The 27,249-nt window shown below is 35.8% G+C and overlaps 1 protein-coding gene across 2 annotated transcripts in view; it reads right to left on the bottom strand.

Moving 5' to 3' along the window:
* The window catches only part of LOC138705011 (collagenase 3-like), a 111,878-nt gene extending 85,357 nt beyond the window's left edge, over positions 1-26,521 (bottom strand). For both annotated transcript variants that reach the window (XM_069833548.1, XM_069833549.1), the window contains exon 1: positions 26,377-26,521. In XM_069833548.1, coding sequence (XP_069689649.1) covers positions 26,377-26,457 — 81 coding nt within the window. In that variant the 5' untranslated portion in view covers positions 26,458-26,521. The remainder of the gene's footprint in view (positions 1-26,376) is intronic.
* Positions 26,522-27,249: the final 728 nt, after the last annotated feature.

Here is a 27,249-nt window from a genome sequence, read left to right as displayed (position 1 = left end):
GAAGAGGAAAAAGAAAAAAATAATAAAAACATATGCAATCTCGACAGCGAGCTATGTTAGCTTAGATTATATGCAGAGAAAATTCTCGATAAACTGGGATGTTTATTATCCAGGACGATCCGTTGTGAAATCCATTTCGTGAATAATGTTTTTAATGTACCGTACCCTAATTATTAAAACCATGTTATAACTTCAAATTTTCAAAATCATCCTACATAATATTCAAAATTGCATGTCCTTAACCTACAAAACGCACGACTAATCGTGATACTACTTCGATCATATTATATCATCCTATTGAAAATTGCATTTGATCTTTCTGCAGCTACAGAAAAAAAAAAATACAAGGAATTTAATCTCAATAATCTCTTCCCTAAAAAAAAAAAAAAAAAAAACATATTGGTGGCTGCATATCCTGTTTTTAGCGTACGGTTCTTAAATACTAATGATTAAAGAGGGCAATATTCACCTTCGACATAGTTTCTATTTTTTTATTCGTGCACCTCGTTCTCAAAGTTCTCGTTTAGGTTCATGAACATTCAATTTACTCCTATCTATATTCTGCATACTGCAGATTTCCCCACCCATCTCGGGCAATCGCTCAATATTATATACAGGTTTACGTTATTATTTATTGTAAATTAAATTAAATTATGAGGTAAGAGAATATTGAATTATATTAAATTATACTAGGTTATACAAAATAATTGTAAATATAATTTTGACACGCACAGAAAACTAACATGCGGGAAAATGTAATCAACTGTAGCATATTATGACACAACAAGCCCTACAACATGTTGCGCCGCATGGAACGCTCCTGCCATCTAGCGGTAAAACTTCGCATAAGATATCCCTATTGGTGGTGTGAAGGGAGGGCGTACACAAAATACGGTCTTCCAGGAGCATCATCTACGAGCTGCTACTACGCTCACACATCATTTCTTGTTTGCTTGTAAAAACGAGGTCCAGAAACATCAGCGAGCTCACTGGTGAACATTCTCACATGAACATGGTGCTTCCATCTATTGACTAAGGAATAATTATTCAGAACAAAATATATGGCATCATCTTAATCGTAAAAACACAACCCAGAAAGAAAATAATAATATTTAATATTTTTACAAATTATATTTTTTATTTGTTCTCTTGTTTGTCTGCCTATTTGTTTATTTGTCTGTGTGTGTGTGTGTATATATATTAAACTTGAGGTTTTATGATTTTATATTATAAAATTATTGCAAGTTATTTTAAAAGTAAAATGAAAGTTGTCAACCATGTCGGCTATCTTGAGAGGATGTGTCAACATTATTATCCTCGTACCACATTGGAATGTGCAGATTTAGCGGCAACTAGTTGTTTGTAGAAGAGCGAGGATTCTGTGAATAATTACTGTTCAGTAATTGTAAAGTATGTTATAAGTTTCTGTTGTGAAACTGAAAAATATATACTTGCTTCTCCAGGTTATAACCAAAGCTAGGAAGTTGGTACCAAAACTGTTGTGTGAGCTTGGACCAAATGAAAAGTAATAGCGCATCTTTCAATGTCACTGAACCAAAACGACAAACACGTACAGCCGGGTGGTAACCACACATGTGCTCCAATCGTCCACAGCCTTAGAACAAGGAAATAATAAACGACTAATGCAAAAACAATAATTTGTAATTATAAACTTCGTAACTCCCAAACTAAAATAATTTACACACACACACACACACGCACGCACACACAGATATATATTCACGACTCTCCACAGCTCCACAGAATGTCACTATGCCTATATGCCTATGCCTGTGATCACCTGGTAGCAATAGGGAGCAGGACGAGGCGCGAGTACTCAACTCGCTGTACTCAGCTGAAATCTACTCTTTTGGTACGAACTTTCTACCTATGGTCACAGTCTAGTATATACAGTAGCGAAGTTCAATACGTAGTAAATATGCAAACATTAGATAGTTGCTCACCACTAGGATCGCTAATATCGCCTCATTACAGGCAATGCAAAATAGTACCGTCACAGTCTATTGTTTCTAGCACCCTCAAAACTCAAGCTTCGTGTCTGTATACAGTAGACTGTGCTATGGTTATAACTATGGAAGACAAATTGATTATTAAACAGAATGGAACACTTACACCATCAGTAAATTTAGACCGTGTCTCAAAGCTACATTTTCAGCTGCAGTGAACTAGATAGTTGTCTAAAAAGCTGGATGTGACGTCAGAAGTCACGATCCAAAGCTACATAGTGTATCTCAATGAAGTCCATAGTAGCTAGTAAACGAAAATGCTTGCTTGAGTGATGACTCGTTTACCGTACTTTATTATAATTGTCGATAGTTTCCTCTCTTTACACCGATATTTATTTTTTTGCATAGTTTACATTCTTAACTTGTTTTCTGTAGTTATATTTACTTAAAATTGTATTTGAAAAAGTTTATAACAAATAATTCAGGAGAAGAATATTGTTATGGTGACTGGCCAGGTTAAAACCAAAACCGGCTTCCTAGGCATCCGAATTATTTATAGAAAAGCATGACAGATAATCGCATGAGATTAATAATAAATATAACTAAATAAAAGTAAGAAAAACATACATATGCGGAGGAAAATATAATTTCCTTGTCATGACCCTCTTATGCGGAGTCTGGTTGTTTTGTTGACGGCTGTGATGTTGAGGTGGAAGGTGTGGGAACAGCTGATTGTGAATACGCTGCACTTGATCCAATCATTGACACTACGCTTTCTGGCAAATTGTAAGTGTGGAAATTTTCGCTCTAGCGTTTGACCACAATTTTTTTTGTGAAATCTAACACTTTTTAAATCTTATATATTAAATATATTAAAACCAGCAAAAACTACAGTTTCATTTGCTTCAGACGAACTGTCGGCACAAAATTCCAAAACTCAATTGCTTCGGGTCGGTTCGAAGTGGAAATCTCCACGTTGCGGGGAAGAACCAAGAATTAGCTGGAGTTCACGACTCGTCACGTGCCAATCAAAGTAACCACCGTTATCGATGTTGGAGCAGTAGCATTGAGAGAGAGAGAGACCTAGCCCGTGAGAATCATTGAATCAGCATCTTTCACCCCTGAGCACTGATCACAAACGAGATCAGGGCTTTCACGTATGAATCATTAGACTACTCAACATGCACCCATGCCTCTTCTAAAACTAAGAAGTGCATTACTTCAGTTGAATGTTTTAACTTAAAAGAAAGGAAAAAGTGTAAGAATATAAAAATCAGCAGAAAAGTCGCTAATCGTATTTTACAAAATTTGTCGCCGAGACTGATTCAAAATTCCCTAGATTTAGCGACTTATTGCTAAATATGGCAACACTGTTTCACCGTCGCCTTTGTCTCCGCCAAGCCCCTACAGTCTCGGCTGCGCGAAACGAGGAAACCGGGGCAAATTGAACGCTGCGCTTGCCGCCATATTGCTGGAGAGCAGACAAATAATAGCAGTGCGTAAATCACGCAATTTAACGTTGTGATGATCTAAAATTGACATATTATGGCCATTTTCGACGTTTGACGTAAAATTAGGACGAAATAAACATATTGAAAGTTTCATTGATATGTGTTAGAACATTAAAGAAAAGAAAATACGTATGCAGCAATTTATAGAAAACATACTGATACATCCATAAATAGGCCTACACAATACACATTATAGATTGTATAATTTTACGATAATCAGTAAATTGTTAGGTTTCAGAGAATCTAAAATTATATTAACATATTAACTCTTAGATCACAAGACATAAATATATGCACCTTGATTACACAAGTTCTTGTTATAATCAAATTCCTAAGTGAAATAAATATGCGATAATCAGTATAGACTTGTTAAGTTTTAGAGAATCAAAAATAAATTATATTACCGGTACTTTTAGACCACAGGACATAGGTAATCTGGCAAAATATAATATGCGAAGGTAGCCAAATTACATTGAATTCATTCTTCAATTAATAAAGGGAATGCTATCAATTATAAAAAGTATCGGTACCTAATACATTGCAAACAATAGGTAACGTGAAGACCTAAAAACTAAACAATCACTTTATGCAAGATAAAAAAACCACACACTTTTTATGTGTGGATTTTTTACATATTGTATTTTTATTTTAAATAAATAAAATAGATATATTATCATTGCTTGTGGAGTGATGGTACATAATTTTTATGCACATATGCAGTATCAATAAGATGCCATTCCTTGCTTTTGTTAATAAAATATATCCGGCAAAATGTAAAAGAGTTATTTATAGGTGAACTCTGAATCATAAATTCACAAAGGAGGCTTAGCTATTATAGCTATTTATTTATTTATTTATTATCTGTATATTTATTTATCCATATATGGATCTTGAATGAAAGTTTATTATCTTGCAGATAAATTCATTTACATAATAAAGACAGAAAGTTATCTTTCCACTAATGTTTTAACATTTGATGTGTAAGTCTAAATAATTCACTCAGTGGGATTTCTCTACAGTCTGATATACCTGTACTAACAATTAAGTATTCTTTATTGTCGTAAACTACTGATTGATTTTTAATGATATTGATATTGTAACAACAGAGATAATATTATATCGTACCTTTTGCAAATAGCTTGGAAAATTAAACAGGGATGGTATTATCGCCGCGCTCTCATGGTTAACATTCGGCAGGTCTTTGAGCGGCCTCATGCGTTCGGCAGGTCTTTGAAATTTAATTGTATTATTGTTTTCAATTTCTTGTGTCGCCGCTCCAATCACTCGCCTCAATTTCAATAATGCAACCAATAAGCTGCTTCAATTATTATTAAATGACACTTACTTGTCTAATCCACGTAGACTAAACCCGAGGTTGCAATGTCTTGTGCTGAGGACGAACATTAAGGTATGTGATTAAAAATTATTATTAAAGAGTTATTATTAAGAGTTAAGAAAGCCAACGTACTCGTATATGAAATAATAATAATAATAATAATAATAATAATAATAATAATAATAATAATAATAATAATAATAATAGCCATTTAACAATATAACAAACTAGTGCTTATTCTTATCGAGAAAGTAGACGTGACAACGTGACGCTTAGAGTGAAACCTACAGAGCAACAATCGGTCGGCAAAATTATTTTTTTAAACCACACCGCACGTTTTTGTATGATGCCGTCATGTTAAGCATGAGTCCGCGGCGATAATATATCATCTTTCAAAATTATATTGCCATTACTTTCACACTATTCACTAAAAACACCCGAGACAAAACAAAGGACAAGTATGACAATCGTGTTTACCGCTCTATTTCTACCAGTAGCATGGCGGCGTAAACATGCGCAGACTGGTTTCAATTTTGGACAGCACACCAGCGCTCTGTGTGAGTCTAGTATACTATTATAACGTCTTTGGTCTCCGCCAACGAGTTAGATACTATAGAGAGGCTAAAGACCTCTGATAAGCGCTCCCTGCGGAGGCCAACAGTACTATGGATCGTTCCCTAAAAAACATGGCGGTCTATAGTACCGCCAGCCTCCGCAAGGAGTGCTTATCAAAGGTAACGAGTTGGTACATGTATTATATTTTTCAGATACATCGATATTTAATTTAAACATTTCGCTATAGGTTTTGTAAAAAGCTGATTCATAAATGAAAAAGTAATAATTTAGACATTAAAATTCCCAAAAATGTCTCATTCCCTCGGATTTAAATGAAATGTACCGTAAATCATAATATTCGTTGCTGGATAATTAAACCCTCTCAATAGAGGTACCATTGCCGCAGAGAATTATAAGATAAGACGGACTGAGCATAAGCGAAGTATCTGTATTAATAAGTTTGTACCATCAAGAGTTTAGTACGGTATTTATTGTGTTTATAGGGCCTACTCCAATTTTCTTTTTATTAATGCGTAGGACTCTTTTTGTTACCAAAGAGGAAAGTTAGCACTTGCATCACACACAATTTGTCATAATTATTCGAAATAATGTAAGAACAGTTTTATTCTGCAAAAGCCTCTGCTTAGTTGCGAGACACGTTTGAGATCAATGCTTGTTTCAAATTATATTAGACTACACGATGTCTCCATCACGCGACAATATTTGTTTCAAACTATATTAGACTACATGATGTCTCCATCACGCGAAAAGAAGTGTACCTAGCTGTGGCTCCTGTTGTTTCTGATAACAATGTTAATCGGAAGTATCTTATCGTTTCAATAAATGTGGTGAGTTATGATCATGAGTAACTTTCTATTAGTGCCATTCTTTAATTATTATGTTGAATGCTAAGAGATTATTTGTAGTTTTAATAATTTCAGTTTTCAAAAGTTCTCTGTGTTAATTCCAATTTGAAATGAATTTTTCTCAATAACTTAATTACTGGATATTTTTTTTTTTAAATTTTCGCCACTACCTTTCCTATATTTTACTCCTATTAGTTACATACGTCGTCTCTCTTGATATCACCTGGCGAGCACTGAATTACATAATTTCAATTTAGGTTAGATTGGCTGTAAGGTAATTAAATTTGTGACGAAGTCAAGAAATTATTTATTTTTCTTCTGCCGATTAAATTCATCGTCTTTAGGTGCTTTGCTTTGGTTGCATCGAGTATAGCTTGTCATTTAATATCTGGGCTATATTTAGTGAAACTAATAAAACATAGGCCTACAGCTGTTATAAAACGTAAAGTTTTGTGTGTATTTTACTTTTTACTTATTAACATAGTCTTAATATGTAACTCAATTCACAATAATACTAACTTCATCACAGTCATTTCCTACAACATCCGAGCCACGCCCCTTTGTTCTGACTAACCGAAACATGGCGGACCAATGTTCAATTGTCTTCAACTTTCTGAGGTCTTTGTTCTATCTATAGTATCTAACTCGTTGGTCTCCGCTCAGCGTTGTCAAAATGTACGCGTGCTCCGACTTGCAACTGAAGACAGCTCTGCTCCAGTTAATGAACAACAATTATAAACAAACAAATGAACACATAATGCATAATGCGAGAAACATTTGAAAGAAAAGTCGCAACTCTATCCAAGGCCTGCTACTAGAGGGCTACAGTATTACCACAGTCTAGTATTATCGCCGCGCTCTCATGGTTAACATGTCGGCATTATACAATAACGTGCGGTGTGCTTTTAAAACATAATTTTGCCGACCGATTGTTGCCCTGTAGGTTTCACTCTAAGCGTCACGTTGTCACGTCTACTTCCTCCATAAGAATAAGCACTAGTTTGTTATATTGTTAAATGGCTATTATTATTATTATTATTATTATTATTATTATTATTATTATTATTATTATTATTATTATTATTATTTCATATACGAGTACGTTGACATTCTTAACTCTTAATAATAACTCTTTAATAATAATTTTTAATCACATACATTAATGTTCGTCCTCTGCACAAGACATTGCAACCTCGGTTTTAGTCCACGTGGATTAGCCAAGTAAGGTGTCATTTAATAATGGAAGCAGCTTATTGGTTGCAATATTGAAATTGAGGCGAGTGATTGGAGCGGCGACATAAGAAATTGAAAATAATAATGCAATAAAATTAAATTTCAAAGATCTGCCGAATGTTATGCACGAGGCCGCTCAAAGACCTGCCGAATGTTAACCATGAGAGCGCGGCGATAATATTAATACACACAGTCACGAAGCTCAATACGTAGGGAATATGCATCCAATGACAGTTCAACTTTAGTTGCTAGCCACTAGGTTTGCTACTATCGCCTCATCACAGATCCCTTTCCTAGCAGACGACAAAATGTATTATAGGCCTACTTTCGTTATCGTGTTTGTTTTTTTTTTGGAAAAATTAACACGTTCCTCCCATTATTGATATATTAAGTACATAAGGTTTATTTATTATTTTCATGAAGTACATAGAATGTTTTATAAACTCACTTTGCTGTATCTTTCGGAAGAAGGATAACTCTGGCTTCTTTTTCTTACAATTTATAGCGCTACAAACGTCTCCTCCTTGTCCCATATTATTATTCCAATTATTGTATTTTAGCCATTAACATTTATTACGATGACGAACATTTCACAGTTTACACAACTTTTCTTCACAAGCAACAATGCGAAATAGTACTCCCAGTTGCTAACCGCTTGGAGCGCTGTATCGCGAGAAATGTAAAAAAAATCTCACCTCAAACTTCGTGACTGTATGATATTAGACTGTGGTATTACCACAGTAGAGGTATTAATACAGTAAGGAATCTGTGTCTTAATAGGGCTATGATATATGATCATCTCCAGCGCGACTGGTGGCGAATAACTATAACTACATGCTCACATATCTAATAACTTAGAAAAATAAATAAACACATCACAAAATATGTAATATTAAATAAAAAGATGCACATTGTTGCATGCCTGACATCTTAAATTTAAATAAATTTAAACAAAGAAACAATATGAAAAGCACACTATTTTACTTGAGAACTGACACTAAATTCAAATGCCACTTAACCTGTAATTATATATATCAGTAGCGGCCCGCGGTTACAAAGGTTGGTAGTTCTGCATTAAAAATAGTGTATTTAGCAAACGCATGCTGTTTATTGCATCTAAATCGGATAACGCGTGTAATTACCGCCCCTTTTCGAAGTTGACTGTGCACCCGAAATTGTACTCCAACCATCCGCGCGTCCTACTCACCCCGTGCGCTACATCTCTCCCACCTGGCACAACTAGTCACGTAATGGAGATACGGCCCACATGTTGATACTTGAATGAACAACCATCAGGAACTTTCTATCTTCGAACGCTTTTAACTCCTACCGAATTCCGTTACGCCAACTTTTCTAGCCTACACCCGTACCGGTTGACGGAATTATAAGACAAGAGAGCTGGGAGTTCCTACAGATTTGCAATAAAGTATCGTAACTTGACCAGTTTGTTGCATTATTAAATTTACTTCTTTGGCATAACAGCGCAAGAAATGAGTTGTGGGACAATAGAAATTCTCCGTGTTTCCCACTCATTACATTAGCCCCGCCATTAACCAGCATAATTAATTCATGTGGTTCAATTATGACTGAATTATGACCGTTTAGCCTATATTTCATTAAGATAGTTTGCACAAAAATTTCAGCGTCATGTTTTGGTGGCAGTGAAGAGAAATGTCCAATAATTTTATTGTTATCTAGCAATTAATTTTGAATTGTTTTCGTAGTTCCTTTGAATTGTGACGAGCCCTATAAATGATCTTTGAAAGTTTAATCTAAACGTGGAGTAAAATCAGTCAAACTTCGAAATCTTCTGATTCGGCAAGTCCTCGCATCGCTAATTCAAATGCGGCACAGAATTTCACACAGTTAATTATTTTAGATAGACCATATCTATTTTTAGAAACATTTTCATCTTGTTTGTGAATGTTAATCCAATACGCAGAATTAAGCTGTGTTAGAATATTTTAATATATCTAGCAGTGACAAATCTGTTTGACTTGAAATGAGTTTCCGAATTTTCATGCTTTTCTAGTTTTTTAAGTCAAATTAACTAAATCCTTCACTCCAGTCTTTGTCCATGTATTTTCTCCTCTAAACATAATACACAGGTGGGAGAGAAAGCGTTTTCATGAGCGCAGCAAAAATCCAATCCTTTTCCATTACACATTTCGGCATTAAAATGACTAGTAGGCTACATGATTTCCTCGACTCTTTCCAGAAATTTCAATATTAAAATATGATGTAGGACGTCCTAATTTCCTAATTTAACGTGCAATTTCTCTTTTAATTTCGAAAAGGGTTGGTCGATTAGGTTTTCATTTCATTCATTTTAATATAAAATATAGACACACTGACTAATCACATCATACCACCCACAGTACTAACACTGGAACTATAATGATATGCAGTAATCCAGAAGCCTATGTGTTCTAACGCAGGTCATAAAGAGATGAGGGTGTTGGTGGTTCTTTTGCAGGGGCGGACGCAGGATTTTTTTTCGGGGAGGGATTTGAGGAGATAGTAAAAATGGAATAATGAGAAATAAGTTTATATACTCACAATTTGTTTCCGAGTCACAAACATTTACAGGTTGGCCTGAGTAGCGTAGTCGGTATAGCCTTCTGTGCTCGAAGTTGCGGGTTCTATCCCAACACAGTTCGATGGCATTTAAGTGTGCTTAAATGTGACAGGCCTCATATCGGTAAATTTATTGGCATGTAAAAGAAGTCCTGTGGGAAAAAATTCTGGCGCACCAGTGACGCTGATATAACCTCAGCAATTGCGAGCGTTGTTAAATAAACCATAATTTTTAAATTTTAATATTTACAATGACTGCAATACAAAAACAATGACAGGGTGATATTTACAGAAGAAGATGACGAGGCTTCTTAGATATTTCATCCAGTACTTCATAAGCTTTTATTTCTACATTTTTATGTATCATCATCAAGACCAGTCCATTTAATCTGTCTGCTCCTCAAGTAAGTCTTCAAACACTGCAATGTTGAGAACGACCATTCTGGTGTTGCTGTAGTTACAGTAACATGTAGAAAAGTTTTAGCGCCTTGTGAGTGCAGGGAAAAATAATTTCATTGCACCTGTTCAAAGATGAATAAAATCAGTAGGCATTAGGTGAAGATTTTTCTGATCAAGGAAATTTCTTCTCCACAGCTTCAGTTCATTGAAGAAAGACTCTGGTGATGCATCAACGTCATTGGGCCACTGATTTACTATAGCCTCAACAGCAGTTTCTAAATCTTCATCTGATGCTTGCACTATGTTTTTAGGCAGCAAAGTTTGCATTGACTTTAGGATTCCCTTATGATTTAAAAACCTGTCCTTGAGCTGACTAATAAAATAGTCTAAGAAGGGAAGGAGAATTGAAAGCCTAAAATACTCTTCAGGACTCTCTGTCTTGAAGTTAGAATGCTGTGTTTGTCTCCCTGCAGTTCTTGGAATTTCCAGCGTAATTCCAGTAAGTTCAGCAACACTTTTTGCCTCTAGGTTCACTGGCTGAAAATTTAAACGAAAATCTTCCAGTTCTCTTTCTAGATTCTCACATAGTTCAATGCATGTCTTAAGGTCCATCTGTTCTGACTGTAGTAGACTGACTAAACCATGTGACAGGCTAAAAACATGGCACTAAAAATATTGGTTTCTGTATGGCTTATATTACGATGTACCGAAGTACATATGATAATATTTCAGTGCAGAAATTCTGCGTCATCATATGATGATGGAAGAGTGGAACAGAGAAAAATTCTCTTCGGAAACGGGATTTGAACCCGGGTTTTCAGCTCTACGTGCTGATGCTTTATCCACTAAGCCACACCCAATTCCCATCTCGATGTCGGATCGAATCCTTTCAGTTTAAGTTCAACTTCTTGGGTTCCCTCTAGTGGCCTACCCTCATGCACTGCGTCATAGAGATGTATGACAATGGCACAATGTCCATACATGTGCAGAGGTGCGTATCATGATATGCGAAAAATAATCACTTTGTGATTTAAGATGGTGCTTATTCCGTCGGATCCTGGCCACTTAGTCACTCATAACGAGTTATATTATTAGTCCTCTTGCGTTGGATCTCTTGTCAGAGAACAGTGCTAATCTCCAGTGGGCAGTGGATCAGAGTTGCGAAGCAGAGGCACGAAAAATCCCAGATATAGGGATTTCTTTCAATGCAAAGATACGTTTATTTAACATTTTAGCAAAGAGAATTTACGTGGAAAACCCTCTAATTCCTACGTACATTCACGAATTAAAATCAATTTTATTTTTTTTTCTTGTTTCATATTTTTCTCAAAATTTCGGGAGGGGATATATCCCCTTAATCCCCCCCCCCCTTGCGTCCGCCCCTGTTCTTTTGTGTATTCGGAGAGAGCTGCTTTGGTTGCAGCTCTAATGCAGTCTTAATGGGATGGTGAACAATACCAGTTTTCTGCTGCCGCCTGCCCTACGTTGAGCTCCATGAACTGCCGATCACAGATCCGAAAAGTACACTACAGGTAAAATTCTCGAGCAGCTCAAGGCTCCTACAGACAGTAAAAATCTCGAATCGAAGGAGAATGAATTGGAAAAATAAATGAAACAATGAACTAGGTTACATAAAAGCACGTTTTACATTTTTAATTTTACAGGTCCATTTAAATGGCGGTTCTGCAGCTCTGCAGTTCTTACTGTAGAGCCGCCACTGATATATATGTACTGTAGGCAGAGTCCTGCAGACTGGCCCTCAGCGCAGCACTGTCAGTCCTAATGCTTAAGCAGCCCAGCCCACCCAAGACCAACACTGCTTGGCGCGGCCGCTTCGTAGCCGTGCGGTGACGTCAACCCACTAGTTGACTGCATTCTACTCCTTTTCTGCTTGCGCTTGGCGTGTGGCATAAACATACAGGACACAGTACAACATTAAAATATTTTCCACTGCTGTCGAACACAGATTTAAAAACTGTCCCTATGGTACTTTTTGAAATTTTCATCCGACTTTGTATTTTTTAACTTTCTAGCAGCGATTTTCTCCTTCACTACTTTTTATCTAGAGAGATTGTATTTTAGAAAGTATGCTTTCACGGCTGGTGTCTGTGATGAAGTTTTTCCGGGCTGCTATTACACTATCAAAGTTTTTTGCAAAGATCTTTTTATAAAATATATATTAAACATATATGACAGTGTAATGGGTTTTCTTTTGTAAAAGTTCCTTTGATAAAAGATCTTTTATTAAATGTAAGTGCAGCTTGTTATCTTTGATAAAAGAATTCTATACCTTGAAACAAATATGGCGGAACGCAAATATAACTAGATTGTTGCTACCACAAAAATTCTGATATCGGAGTATGAAGCAAATTAAATGTAAATAAATAATTTTTATAATATAATATTAATATTATTAGGGCGAATCCGGAAATGCATATAGAGTGTTAGTTGGGAGGCCGGAGGGAAAAAGATCTTTGGCGAGGCTGAGACGTAGATGGGAGGATAATATTAAAATGGATTTGAGGAAAGTGGGATATGATGATAGAGACTGGATTAATCTTGCACAGGATAGGGACCGATGGCGGGGTTATGTAGGGCGGCAATGAACCTGCGGGTTCGTTAAAAGTCATTTGTAAGTAAATAATATTTTATAATAATTTGTATAACTTTTCAAGTCCTCTCATTGTACCTCTTTCAATAAGTTTTGATGTTTACCTCTCTTATCACGTCTTGCAATCCATGGTTTAACCCCTGACCACATATTTATTCATGGTGTTATAAACATAACGCATAAATAACAGTATAAACAAATTGTAAACTTAACGCGTAAATATTAGCATAAACAAATCCACGGAACGTGTGTTCATGTTGTGGAACAAGTGTTAGGAGAGATTTGTTCCTAAGTTTAGGTCATGTTTGATAAAATCTTCTGAAAAGATTTCATGTAGTGTAATATACCCCAAATCCTATCTTTTATCAAAGATCTTTGATGTAATATTTTAGCATAATATTCTTTGTCAAAGAATTTTGATAGTGTAATAGCAGCCTCACAGAGACTGTAATTTCTTTGCGATGCACCATTATTTGAACTCATCTTGAAAAACAGAAATCAAATGTTTGAAACAGTAGCTGATCGTTGATCGAACCGTACATACAAGCACAAACCCACACCAACTCAATTCATAAGTAACTGATAGCGGAAGCTTGGGCTCATGCTTTGATACAAACCAGTCCACCGCACTAAACCGCTCCACAAGCAGTCCGCCGCGACCCGTGCGGTAGTGCAAGGGTGACGGCACGGGCTAGTTCCGTGCGACACTGCTCAGCCCGTTGCGGTCAGCGAAGGAGAAGCCCGTGGATTTGGACAAATCTGCACGACTCTGACTGTAGGCCATATTATTACAAGTTTAATGACTCGAAAATGGTTCATTAGAAGGTTAATATGACTGATTTTAATAAAAGTAAAAAAAAAAAAAAAAATGTTGCATTAATAGAATAGAAATATCATTATTAAGGCTTATACAATAAATTTAATTCAACAATAATAAGAAAATTGTAATATCCATACCGTGATATTACCGATAATTGACAAAACTGTAATTCACAGTTTTTAACAACATCTGAGAGCTTTGGAATTTAGACAAGCGGGAATTTCAGAGTTTAGGATTTTTAAGAACTCGTAAAGCCTTGTATTCAACGACCCAATTGGGAAATGTAAATATAGTACAGAGTGCAATGATAGGAAAGACCTTGTTTCTGATGTTAAGGAGAAAAAAAATTGAAATAGCCTATGTAGACGTCCAAGAATATCATCGGTGTAGCAGTTTAATTCCTTGTATAAGCGTTGAATTATACAAACTTTAACATTAATATCATATCGTGTGTGTAAGAGTATTGGGTATATCAGTAGACCGTTTGTGTTCATGTACCTAACTGATTTGGATTTTGTTTTAAAATGTATGATATTAATGATTAAGGCAGTGATGAATTATGGTATGTAGGAATTCAAAACTGGTTGTTCTGGAAGTGTTACTTGCATGGACGGTAATTTGTATTCAAATGTTTTAAATTTTATTTTAGCAATTCGTTCTCACACCGCATATTTATAACTCATTTTTAAAATTTGAAATCATTACACGAGAATTTAATTTACTCAAAAATTAAACGAAATAAAAATATAAAAACACGAAACTTAACCACGTTAAGAACGCATGCTAAGCGTAAGCCAGTAGGCCTACACTAACATGTGTATGTTTTCTTTTTATCTTTGGAGAAAGTGAAAAAATGCAATTGTGGGTTTCGTCCTTCGTTGTTGCTGCAATTTAAAGCCTGAAAAATAAGGTTCCTTTGAAACCTTCATTCTTCTAATAAATCTTTCGTTTCTGTATCATCACCATAACATAGGCTATAAACAGCTGAGTTTTCCAGTAGCGTTAGTTATTTGTCGCTTGGAGCACTACCTGTCTGGCAGAAGAAGTGGCAAAATTTCCTTACTGTATGAATACCTACCTATACCAGTGGCGTAGCATGACATTTTGAGCAGAGGAAGCTAACTCAAATTGTCTTTCACGCAATATGAGAAAATGTATTACAAAAATACAGTCTTAAAATAAATAGTAGTCAATGTCAAGTCAGCAGTCGAGACTGGTTGGAACATCGTAAGTAACACCAATAAGGCATGGCCTCAAATGATACGTAGTAAAATATGATTTCACGGTTTACACATATCTCTTAACAAATAGACACGTATACGTATAACATTAGCTCACTCCCTGTCATACTTAGAGAAATCACAATATTAGTATCATTACGTAAGTATGCGTCTGTCTTTTGGTTGTGTCCTTCATTGACAACAAGGGAGTCGGTCATTTGTTTTTTAAATCACACTTTTGTTCGTAAGTCAGTCTTGATAATACAATTGTCCTAAAAAAATTCAAGTAAACTAGTGTCAGGAACTGTTATTTCGCTCATTATTTATTATATCAGCCACAATGCACACTAACACTTCAACTGAACACAACTGACGAAAAGGGATAACTCGGAAACTACTTATTTTAAATGTTAAAGCTGGCTTCTTGCGAGCCTTGCGACTAGGGTAGTTTAGTTAGAAAGGCATGGAAAATCTGCGGGGTGCATTACACAGAAGAAACCAGTCTGCTTGGAAGCTGGTGTATGCAGGCTTCTTGTTTACTGCTGCATCACAAATTATCCTGAGCTGCCGCATCACAATATTTAACGCGTAAATATAAATTCTATTAAAATTAATAAATAATTTTCTCCATAAACTGCAGGTTTATTATGAAATTATTATTAACTGGGGAAGCTAAGCTTTTTAGCTTACATTGACGCTACGCCATTGACCTATACCTTATTACATTATTGTTAACGTCACAGTAGGCAACTATGGTAGCAGGCCTTCCAAACAAATAAAATTAATTTCAGTATTTTTCTGTTTAAATAATTTGATGGTGCTGGCTAAGAAAGAAACCTATAATTTTATTTTCCTGAAGTAGTCTCTCAAAATGGAAAATCGAGCGAGTTGGCGCAGACGGTAGCGTTCGTGACTCGTATTCGGGAGGTCCCGGGTTCAAACCCCGTGAACGGCAAATCTGACGGGTTTTCCATGGTTACCCTCAGTCACAAAGGCAAATGCCGGATTGGAAAATTACATCTCATAATTCATCACCGTCTCAGTCACCAACTTCATAAGCATTAATCAAAATCTAAAATCAGTTACATGAACACAAACCATATAGGCTACAACACACAGCAGATTCAGGAACTCAACAACAGTAACAACGGCCTACTGGTATACCCACAGATCCTAACACTCGTTCTGACCACAAATGTTAAGGAGACACTCAACTTAAAAATTGGAGAAAAAGTGTCATAGAAATGAAAAATTAAATTTCTACACTAATTTACGTGACAGAACTAAATCAATACGCAGAATTCTTCCACTTTTCATTGAGAAGTCAGTCAAATGCACAAAGCCAAAAAATAAAAAATGATAATTAAAAGTGATATTTCAATTAATGACTGATTAAAAATTGAAATATTTTTTATTTTGAAAAGTATTGGATCTAATGAGCTGAGATTTTGCATGTTACTTTCCATGTGTATATTAAACTTTTTCTCCAAATTTGAAAAAGATTGGTCAAATAGGAAAAAAGTTCCAAAATATAGTTGAATGTCCCCTTAAAGCATAAAAAAGAACGTTTTAAATATTTCAGTCTAGGAAATATTTGCTGTTCACTTTTTTTTTACAGTTGTACATTAATACCGCTACTTAAAAAAATAATCATACCTTATAGAAGATGCTAGAAATGTCGTCCTCCCTCAACTAAGCAGACGTTGTATAGGAAAAACATATTCTGATTAACACGATTAAGTTCGGCCACTGTAATGTTTCTGTTTAAATTTGTTTTAACGATATATACGATGTTTAACTTCACAATAATTAGAATGTTCAACTTAAGAAAATAAAGACAAAGTGTGGTTTACTCTTAAAAAATCGGATCGATTATTCGTCTTGCACTAACAGCACACCGTACTCCAACTATAGTATGATGAAAAGGGATTTCTTGAACATGATGTGGATTTTCAGAACACCAATAGCGAGTGTTTTGATTGTTTACATGACCGGTCAGGTGGAACCACGCCTCATCTGAAAAGAACACGAGCTGTGAAGGTGCGTACACACTTAGCGAACGAACAATGAATGAACGACAAACGAATGCATTCGCTGATAGAAATCGTTACGTGTGTACGTCGCAGCAAAGGCAAACCGATCGGAAGTTGGTATTCGTTGTGGACGGGATTTGCCATTAGTTTGTAGTTCATAGCAGAACGCAGCGCTTAGTTCAATTTCACCAACATGATGTCGAAACTGGAGTGGACGGAAGACGCTGTTATAAATCTTATTAATGCATATAGGGAGCAGTGGCGGCTCCTGTATATTTCTTAAGAGGAGGAAAGAAGTTAACAGCGCAAAGTGACACCTTCTTGAGAAAAAACATGCTACAAATTAGCTTACATGCATACATGTAAGACCAGGTAATATTAGGGTTGGCCTTCCTCCCTTTTGTATAGCAATAATCTGTTTTTGTAAACTGAGTTTTCTAAATTGTCAAAATATAATATGTTTTCACTTCCATTCATTGTTGAATGATTGCACAAGTTAACAATTACAAGAAAATTCACAACCTCGCAGCATTTTTCACACACACTACAGCATCACACGTGTTGGAAGAGACCAGCTACTAACACGTAATCGGAACCGTTTTACGGAAATGGGAATGAGAAATAATCTGTTAGGAAAGCGAGAACACTTCACCCACCCGCGTGGTCTGTGTTGCTGCATGTACATTTTACAAGTTCAGTATCACATGCTTTTGAAGAATGCCAGTTCTTGTAAAGTCATACTACCGTTATTGTTCAAAGCTGCCGGTGGCCGATTAATTTTTTTAATGTTAAAAATAATGTAGTTTGGAGTACTTTCAATTTCAAACATATTTGTACAAAACTGACAACTTTGCTATTGTCCTGTCTAGCAGACAATGAATGGAAGTGAATTTCAGGGGCCAAAAAGATCTGCGATACTAACGTAGAACTACTTCCTCTTTGTTTTATATAAATCCAACTTCAACTTTCAGATATCCTTGAAAGTTTCAAATCATGAATAGTAGCTTATATAAAGTGCAATGAATAATATATTTTGATTTATAATTTTAAAAATGTTTATATGGTGTCTTTCATAGCTTTGCGTTAAAACTGTTTTTATGGTGTCACCTCCTATACGTGTTTTTTTGAAAGAGGGACATGACAGGAGCGTTGCGATCGGAAAAAACAACTGAGTGTCACATAGAGTGGTAGGCCCGTTGCTATGGTAACAACGGTTGAGTTGCCAAACTTACAGTTTCCATATGGCAAGTGCTTAATAGCTCTCTTGGCTACATTTATTGTGCACACAATGTTAGCACTGGCACGTTTCGTCTTTGATTCTCTGTCGATTTTTGTATTGTTTTCTTACCTTCGCGTCAATTGTCAATGAATGTTTTAACGTCAGCCATCCTAACGACAATTGCTAGCTACCATCAGCTGACAGCGTGGTAGTCCCTATTGGCAACATGGCACTGTAGTTCCAAGCTCGGCCGCTTAACTGTCATGTCCCATCTTTCAAAAAAACAAGTATAGATGTGTTATAGTCTGGTTGAATGCAGCATCGTTAGATGGCAGCGGAAGCGAGCTTGCTGTAAGACAGTCGCCCATGCTCTGATTCAGAGGAGGATCTCCTCCCTATACGTTCATTTACGGTTAAACTATAAAACGTCTTTGTCATTTACCTGCTTTAAAACTCTGCTTCTTTCTCTGGCCGATAGCGCGCTGTTATCTATGTGTGTTTACTGCAGTGAAGGAGGAATGGATAGACTTTCCTCCACACAAACAATCTCACATCCTTCTCACAGTTTTCTAGTAGCACATGAGTGCGCATCGTTTAAAACTCGATCAACCGAGGTTTTCTTATAGCTGTGAACTTAAAAATTATCGAATCTTCCTCGAATTTCAAAGCATATATTTCATTTGGTATTTACTTTCAAAAGAAGAAAAATGTGAGGAGGAAGTTCCTTCCTTCCCTCTCCCGAGGAACCGCCACTGATAGGGAGCAGGAAACTTTATGGAATCCCAAGTATCCTACTTACCACAATAAAGTAAGAAAACATGATGTTTGAAAATTATTTTTATTTGTTTGTTTTCAGTGGACACATGTTTGTTTTTTTATTGTAGGGAGCAGAAGTCAAAAAGAAAATTGAGTCCCTACTGATATCATTCCGGAGGGAAAGATAGAAGTCCACGAAAAGATCTGGAATACGGAGTGATGAAGTGTACGAGTCAACTTGGTTCGCGTATAAACAAATTTCGTTCCTTTTGGACAAATTCACGCCCAGGAAAAACAAAGTTCCAACCTTGTGCACACAAAATAAATTATTGACACTGAAAAGTGCCTTTTCGTAAGCATGATGCGCATTCGACAAACACAGACAAATCTCTCTTTTTAGTATATCAAGGTAATTAGTGTCAGTGAGGTATCCGTGCACTGAAACTTTCCCCTGTCTTGCAGTCGTACCTTAATAAAATCTTCCAGTTCCTCAATTATAGCCATACTTCTGGAACAATCCTGGTGATCAACTGTTTCGACATTTTGAATAAATGGATTAAACTTGTATACGAATCTCCTGCAGCAAAGTATTGAAGTGTTAATGCTAGCTTTTCCTGAATAAGTATTGCTTCTCGCCAGCCTGTGTCTTTCTTGGAAATTTTGGGCCCTATTTGCACAGTAATATTTCGAAGTCTGTTTCTGAAATGCGACAGAAGTTGTGAAACTGTCCCGATTCCATTCGACGTAAATCATGAAGTAAGTCAGTGCCTCTAAATTGACTGCGACTTTCGTAGAGTGGCGTCTGCCACCATCGCCTTTTGGATTTTAACTTTCTTTTTGTTAAAATGCCTATAATAACAACGCCTACACTTGCTATAATTATATTTTCGTCTGCCTTTATTGCGGATAATCAGCGAACGTGAATGTTTTCTGACCATTTGCTGATGATTTGTACGTTGCTCCAAACAACGAACGAACAACGAAGTTTCGCTTCATCATTCATTCGTTGTTCGTTCGCTAAATGTGTACGCTCTTTGAGTCGATTAAACCTTGTCACTGATGAAGAACTACTCACAATAACGCACTCGTGCTACTGGATTGCCTTGTAATCAAACAGTGGTCACGTGTGCACTTACAAGGCTTCAGTTCTAACAATTGTATTACCGGTACTTTATGCGCAGAAGATACTGAAACCTCCACTTATGCTAATTTCGGGAGTGATTTTGTTGGCGACCATTTAACATGTGCGCCAATTTTGCCTAATTTATCCTCTGTTAGAACTGTACGTTTTCGCGTTTTTTTTTTTCACTGAATCAGCAGATTCAAATCTGTTCACATTATCATGAATTACAGTTTTCGAAGGAGGTAATTGACTGGGGAACGTCTGAATGAATTCCAACACGAACTGATTCGTATTTATATTACAACTTTACACACAAAAATGTGTTGTTCTAGAATCAGCTGTCTAACAATCTTCGTGAACGAATGTACACTGCCCCGAGAGAAGGGCATATTTAAACTGGGGGAGCGCTACTTGCCGCGGCCGAGAACCAACACACTGCGCCAGCTGTCAGTGCAATAGAAGCCCTGATGTACCGTCGTTATCATACTACGAGGGTCGCTCCAAAAGTAATGCACAACATTTATTAAAAAATTACATTTTTAACCTAAAGCTTTGCAATTTTTACAGAATGTAGATACATACTTTAGGAACAAAATGTCACTTTTCCACATAATTCCCGTCCTTTTCAACTGCCTTACGCCACCTTGGAACTAGAGCCTGTATACCTTCACGGTAAGTCTGGACCAACACATCTGAGCCACTCTTTAGCAGCGTGCACGAGGAGTTATCATCTTCAAACCTCGTTCCGCGAAGGAATTCTTTCCGTTTACCAAAGAGATGGTAACCGCATGGTGCCAAATCAGGACTGTAAGGCGGATGTTTCAGTGTAGTCCATCCAAGTTTTCTGATCTGGTCTGTGGTCTTGTGACTGACATGTGGCCGCACGTTGTCGTGGAATAGCAGAACATCCTGCTTCTCCCGATGTGGTCGAACTCGACTCAGTCGAGCTTGAAGTTTCTTGAGAGTTGCCATATACGCGTCAGAATTAATGGTGGTTCCGTGTAGCATGATATCCACAAGCAAGAGTCCTTCTGAATGGAAAAAAAAACATGGAGTAGCCATAACGTTTCCTGCCGAAGGCGAAATTTTGAATCTCTTTTTCTTTGGTGAATTTGTATGATTCCACTCCAGTGTCTGCTCCTTTGTCTCCGGTTCAAAATGGTGGAGCCATGTTTCATCTCCTGTTACAATTCTTGCAAGAAAGTCATCTCCACCATTCTCATACTGATCCTAAAGTTCGCTGCACACAGTTTTTCGGGTTTATTTGTGAGCTTCTGTCAACATCCTCAGAACCCACCTGACACAAACCTTTTTCTACTCCAACTGTTTCAATATTCTGCACACACTTGCTTCTCCTACTCCAACTTGGAGTGACAAATTTTTTTACTGTTACGCGTTTGTCAGCCACAACCATGTTGTTAACGCGCTGCACATTGTCAGGACTTCGTGCAGTGCAAGGTCTGCCGCTGCGAGAAGTATCCCGAATATTGGCGTACCCTCTTTCACCAGATAATCTGTTTGCCCACCGACTAACCGTACTGCGATCGACAGCTGCATCTCCATACACCTTTTTCAACCTCTTGTGAATGTTTCCCAGCGTCTAGTTCTCACAGCACAGGAACTCGATAACAGCACGTTGCTTCTGACGAATGTCAAGTACAGCAGCTATCTTGAAAGAGTGCTATCTGGCGCTACTCACGAAATTACTTAAATTAAATTTGAATACAAGCAGAAAGGATGTATCTATGACCTCCATACATTGCAAAGTTGTAGAATAAAAAAAAATAATTAAAGAAATGTTGTGCATTACTTTTGGAATGACCCTCGTAATTGCCAATGCATTTTGAACAAAGAATTAGTACTGGTATTTAATTTACCTCTCTATCATTCGCTTTCAAATTAAAAAAAAAAAAAAAAAAATTTTCTCTTAGTGAATTACACGAGTTTATAAGAGAGTGAATACGAACAATAGTGTTAATTACTTGTGTATTCAGGATGGGCCTGGAAAAATAACTCATTGCTAAATATTGTATATTGGTACAGTTTGTAATCTAATCAAGCAATTGACAATTTTGGCACGATGTCGAACAGATCATCTGTTTATCAATAACACAAGAATGGAAGGTTAGAAACGAGATAAGATAAAGTTAATATGATGACACACAACATTTTACGTTGGATACCTGTGATGTAATATGGCTAAGGAATATGATGATATGGTAGTTATTTTAATTGAATTTTTGACAGTTCGAACTTCTAGTAAAACATTCTACTGTAGATGAAATATTGCTTTAAGATATACCTACTAGTACCTACGTTAATTTATTAGTACACAATTCGTTTTGTGAATTTAAAATGAATTTAATTGTTCCTAATATGTGAGGACAGTCCAGTTTCTTCTATTATTATTTCGTAATTTTTCATCTTCATCTTACTGTCATTCCCACAAGCCAGGCAAATTAGGCGTGAGATGAAAATATCAGAAACTCTTACTTAGGAAGGATATGGAACAAACTTTCCAATTTGGGAATGGAAAATAGAAACTGGTTAGAAATGTGAAGGAAGAAAATATACACAAGTTATTCCTATTCTATGAACTATGAAGATAGTTCGAGACCAACAGCCAATCTGGAAAGTAATCTAAGTCTGCACAATAACACAATCATTTTGTTATTTAAAATGCGAAATTTAAATTAATCGAACGTAAGAAGTTTCTCTGTTATCTTAATTCTAATTGATATTTCCCTTTAATTCTGTCAATCATAGTCATACTGCAGGTATAGCTATATGAAATATTTTTTATCAATAAAAACAGTTCTAATAGTTTCACTTTTACATAAATTAATATATATATATATATATATATATATATATATATATATATATATATATATATAAAATTTTAAGAATAATTAACATTAAATGCAGAAAAATTTAATATAACTTTATCGTTACGGTTTATTACGTATTATGAACATAATCACTATTTTATATTATAATCCCTAGAACACTGGATCGACCAATGTTGATGTACGGTGGTGAAGATAGGTCCATTCGTGTCAATAAAAGGAAATTGTTGTACCGAATTGAGTGACATTCTTAAGGGTAATGGCGGGATGTACGAGGCGAATAAGGGGAAAGAAAATAATATATGGTAGATGTTATTTTAGAAACAAGTGACTGCCATTCAGATGTAGGCTTATAGAAGACTGAATGGAAGAATTGTGTTTCACATAGACGATTCCAGAATTCCACATCTAATTCTAAATTGAGTCGTCCATTTCCAATATCTGTTAAGTCCTTCCAACAAACTTTTACAGAAATGAGGAAAAACTGTCATTTGCTTCCAAATTCGCTTTTCTGTAATTTCTTCGTTCAGTTTTACTGTATATGGTAATTTATTTCCATCTGATCTACATGAAGCACTGAAATCATACTGTAATAGTTTCTTTTTAATTAAATATTTTAAGTTGGACTTAACGGTGTTAGGTTCTGTAACTGATATAACAGGCTTTGGAACTATATTTGACTATTCAAGATGGCACACAACAAGGAAGAATACTTAAGACATTTTAAATAAAAGTGACTTAATTACCATTTACTATTAAAAATTGTAGACTAGAATTAGTCTGTTACTATAGTATATTAGCACCAATTTATCACTAGCAAAAAAAAAAAAAAAAAAAAAAAAGCAGATGGAACATAAAGTTTACAAGAACTATGATTCATGAGTGACACATTAAGTAAGTTAAACAAGCCTTTTAAGAAGTTATTTTTAATAACACACTTAATATGATAACGTGCATAAAAGCTAAGAAAATAAATATATTTTTTATGATTCTGTTTTTCTAATGGATAATAATTATTTTCCACTTTTTACTTAAAGATTTATCATTCTATCATCTTAATTTGGTAGTTTACCTATTTCAACATTCTTCTGGCTGTTCAACTCCTATCTGTTGTGTTAAATTTTTGTAAAATAGAAGATTCCCGTAACTCTCCCATTCAGGCCCATTGTGTTTATTTAAGGGGGTTGTGATATCTTTCATTTTGTCTTTTGTTTAGCTTTACACCCTTTTCAATTTCTGTGGGTTGAGTTTCCATGAATTAATTCCCCCTTCTGCAGATATGTTTTCCTACTCCAATATCAAGTTTGCAGCTTTGCTCACTTTGAACAGTTACTGACTTAGTCCGTAATGGTTTTCTTCTTGATAATGTTTCTTTTACATCTTTAACTGGAAATTCCAAGCTGAAGAAGTTTTTACTATATCTTTGACGGCCGATTTTCAGACACCTGTAGGCTACATCTGTTCCCAGTTTTAATATAGTCCCAAATTGAATAATATATTTTCATAGTCAGTACGTTTCAAGATAAGGTTTCTTGCTCTAACTTGTTCCTCTATACGACCAAACAGTCTATCGGGAGGTATAAACGAGTGGCCAACAATTAGGAGCAGTACAATAATATTCTTGGCAGTTTTTGGAGATTCTTTGGCTATCAGGAGCATAGCATACCTAACATAATGTGGTTTTTATTTATTAATTTAGCAGAAATGATGGATTCAAAAAAGTCTGACTGTAACGAAAAACAGCTTGTTACGTATCCCTATAATAAGCCTCGGAATAGGACTGATTCTCTGGCACGACCACAGCAAAGGAATAAGGATTTGAGATTTGGCACTTGGAACGTAACTAGTCTTTATAGAACAGGAGGGGTAACATTAGTAGCAAAAGAACTAGCTAGATATAGAATAGACTTCGTAGGAGTACAAGAGGTTAGGTTAGATGGGAATGGCATATCACAAATAGGAGATTACTTGTTGTATTATGGGGAAGGAAACAATAATCACCAATTAGGAACAGGATTCTTTGTTCATAAAAGAATAAAATCAGCAGTAAAAAAGGTCGAATTTATCAGTGACAGGTTATCATATTTAGTACTTAAGGGTAGATGGTGCGACATCATAGTTATAAATGCTCACGCCCCTACAGAAGAGAAAGACGACCATATAAAGAATAGCTTCTATGAGGAATTGGAACATACTTTTGATCAGTTCCCTAGATATCACATGAAAATTTTATTGGGGGATTTCAATGCTAAAGTAGGACGGGAGGATATTTTTAGACCAACTATTGGAAAAGAGAGCCTACACGCAATTAGTAGTGACAATGGAGTTAGATTAGTCAACTTTGCCACATCGAAAAATTTAATTGTCAAAAGTACAACATTCCCCCATAAGGATATACATAAATATACTTGGACTTCTCCAGATGGATTGACACACAACCAAATAGACCACATCTTGATAGATAAACGGAGACATACTAGTATAGTAGATATTCGAACTTTCAGGGGTGCAGACTGTAATTCTGACCATTATTTGGTGATTGGAGAATTAAGAGAAAGATTATCAGTAGCCAAGCGAGTTGAGCAACAAGTTAATATTACTAAATTCAATATTTTGAAATTAAAGGACGAGGAAGCTAAGCAAAATGGATTTGAGGGAGGTGTGGTATGATGATAGAGACTGGATTAATCTTGCACAGGATAGGGACCGCTGGCGGGCTTATGTGAGGGCGGCAATGAACCTTCGGGTTCCTTAAAAGCCATTTGTAAGTAAGTAAGTAAGTAAGTAAGTAAGTAACGTTAATTGAAATTGTATCATCTATAATGCACTTTTTTTCTTTTGGACTTAACAGGCATTGCTCCTATATACGCTTATGGACATAACGTTTTATGGACCTGTAACAGTCATGGACGTAACGGGTTCTGGAAATGTAGCCAACATTCAGTCGTAAATTTGAATAGGAAGTAATGTCTATAATACCTGTAAATGTAGCTTAAAATGTGTAAGACAATGCCAGCTATCAGATGGTGTACAAAACGCAACTTTGAATTTTTGTGGACTTAACGGTTTCTGGAAAGGGGCGACTCAATTGTAAACCTACAGGAAACTGGACGATAAGAGATTTTCTATACGATTAGACTGTATTATATTAAAAAGGCCTAATACATATCGGCAAAAGTCAAGAGAAGTGTGCTGTGGTTGTGTGCCTACAAACATTCAGAAAGATTTCCAAAGAATTCTTAGAGGATTGTATAGAAAATACTTTTTACTTTTATCTGTAAATGTATCATAATGTACTTACAAGGGCTTCCCTGTCATGTGCTGGGGAAGCTAATGTCAACAGAACTAATGAAGCAATTGGTATCAATTTCTTGAAGAACATGTTTGCAGATCACGCTGTATTAAAATGATCGATTATACTTCACTCTGCAAGGTCAGGCTACTGCACTCATATACGAGTAACTACCTCTTATCATAATTTCTCACCAGCGCTATCTGCTGATAGCCAAAACAGTTTGGTTCCTTGTTCATTTTTCCAGATGTATTTCAAAACAAATATTTAAGTTCCGATATCTGTAGAGTGTAAAGCAATGGCATTTCGTTTCCATTCTGCTATGGTTGCTCCGTTAGTATTTTTGATTCTGGAGAATGCTAAATTGTTCCTGTACGAGTTGAAGATATTCAATTTCCTAAGTTATGTGTATTTCATAAGTTTATATATTTGAATGCGGATATTTTCATTCATTGAACATGATCTTTTCATTCGTAGAATTTTTTTATTGGCAAATGAATTTATAATTGATATTTCAAACTTTCATTATATATAATTTAACCAATTTGTTATTTTCTTTTGTGCTGTTGGATATTTCTTTACTTCTAAGGATTGCTTTAGTTTCATTTTTCTTTGTCGTCCAAGTGAGCCTTTCGTATGGAAGTACTGGAACAGCTATTGTCTTACAAAATGTGATGTTTATTTACAGTGCATTTATTATGAAAAAAGGTGCCGTTCTCATTACAATTTACAAGTTATACAGATTTTATAATAGCACTTGAGTTAGGAAGTATTGTTAAGGGCAACTTCTTCTCAAGTGGGATCATAGTTTGCTGCCGATTATATGATTAATTTTGCCATTCTGTGAGAGAAATATTAACTAAAAAAAGTTCAAAGAGGAAA

The sequence above is a fragment of the Periplaneta americana genome, chromosome 8, assembly GCF_040183065.1.
Source record: "Periplaneta americana isolate PAMFEO1 chromosome 8, P.americana_PAMFEO1_priV1, whole genome shotgun sequence".
NCBI lineage: Eukaryota > Metazoa > Arthropoda > Insecta > Blattodea > Blattidae > Periplaneta > Periplaneta americana.
This window is presented reverse-complemented; position numbering and strand designations above follow the sequence as displayed.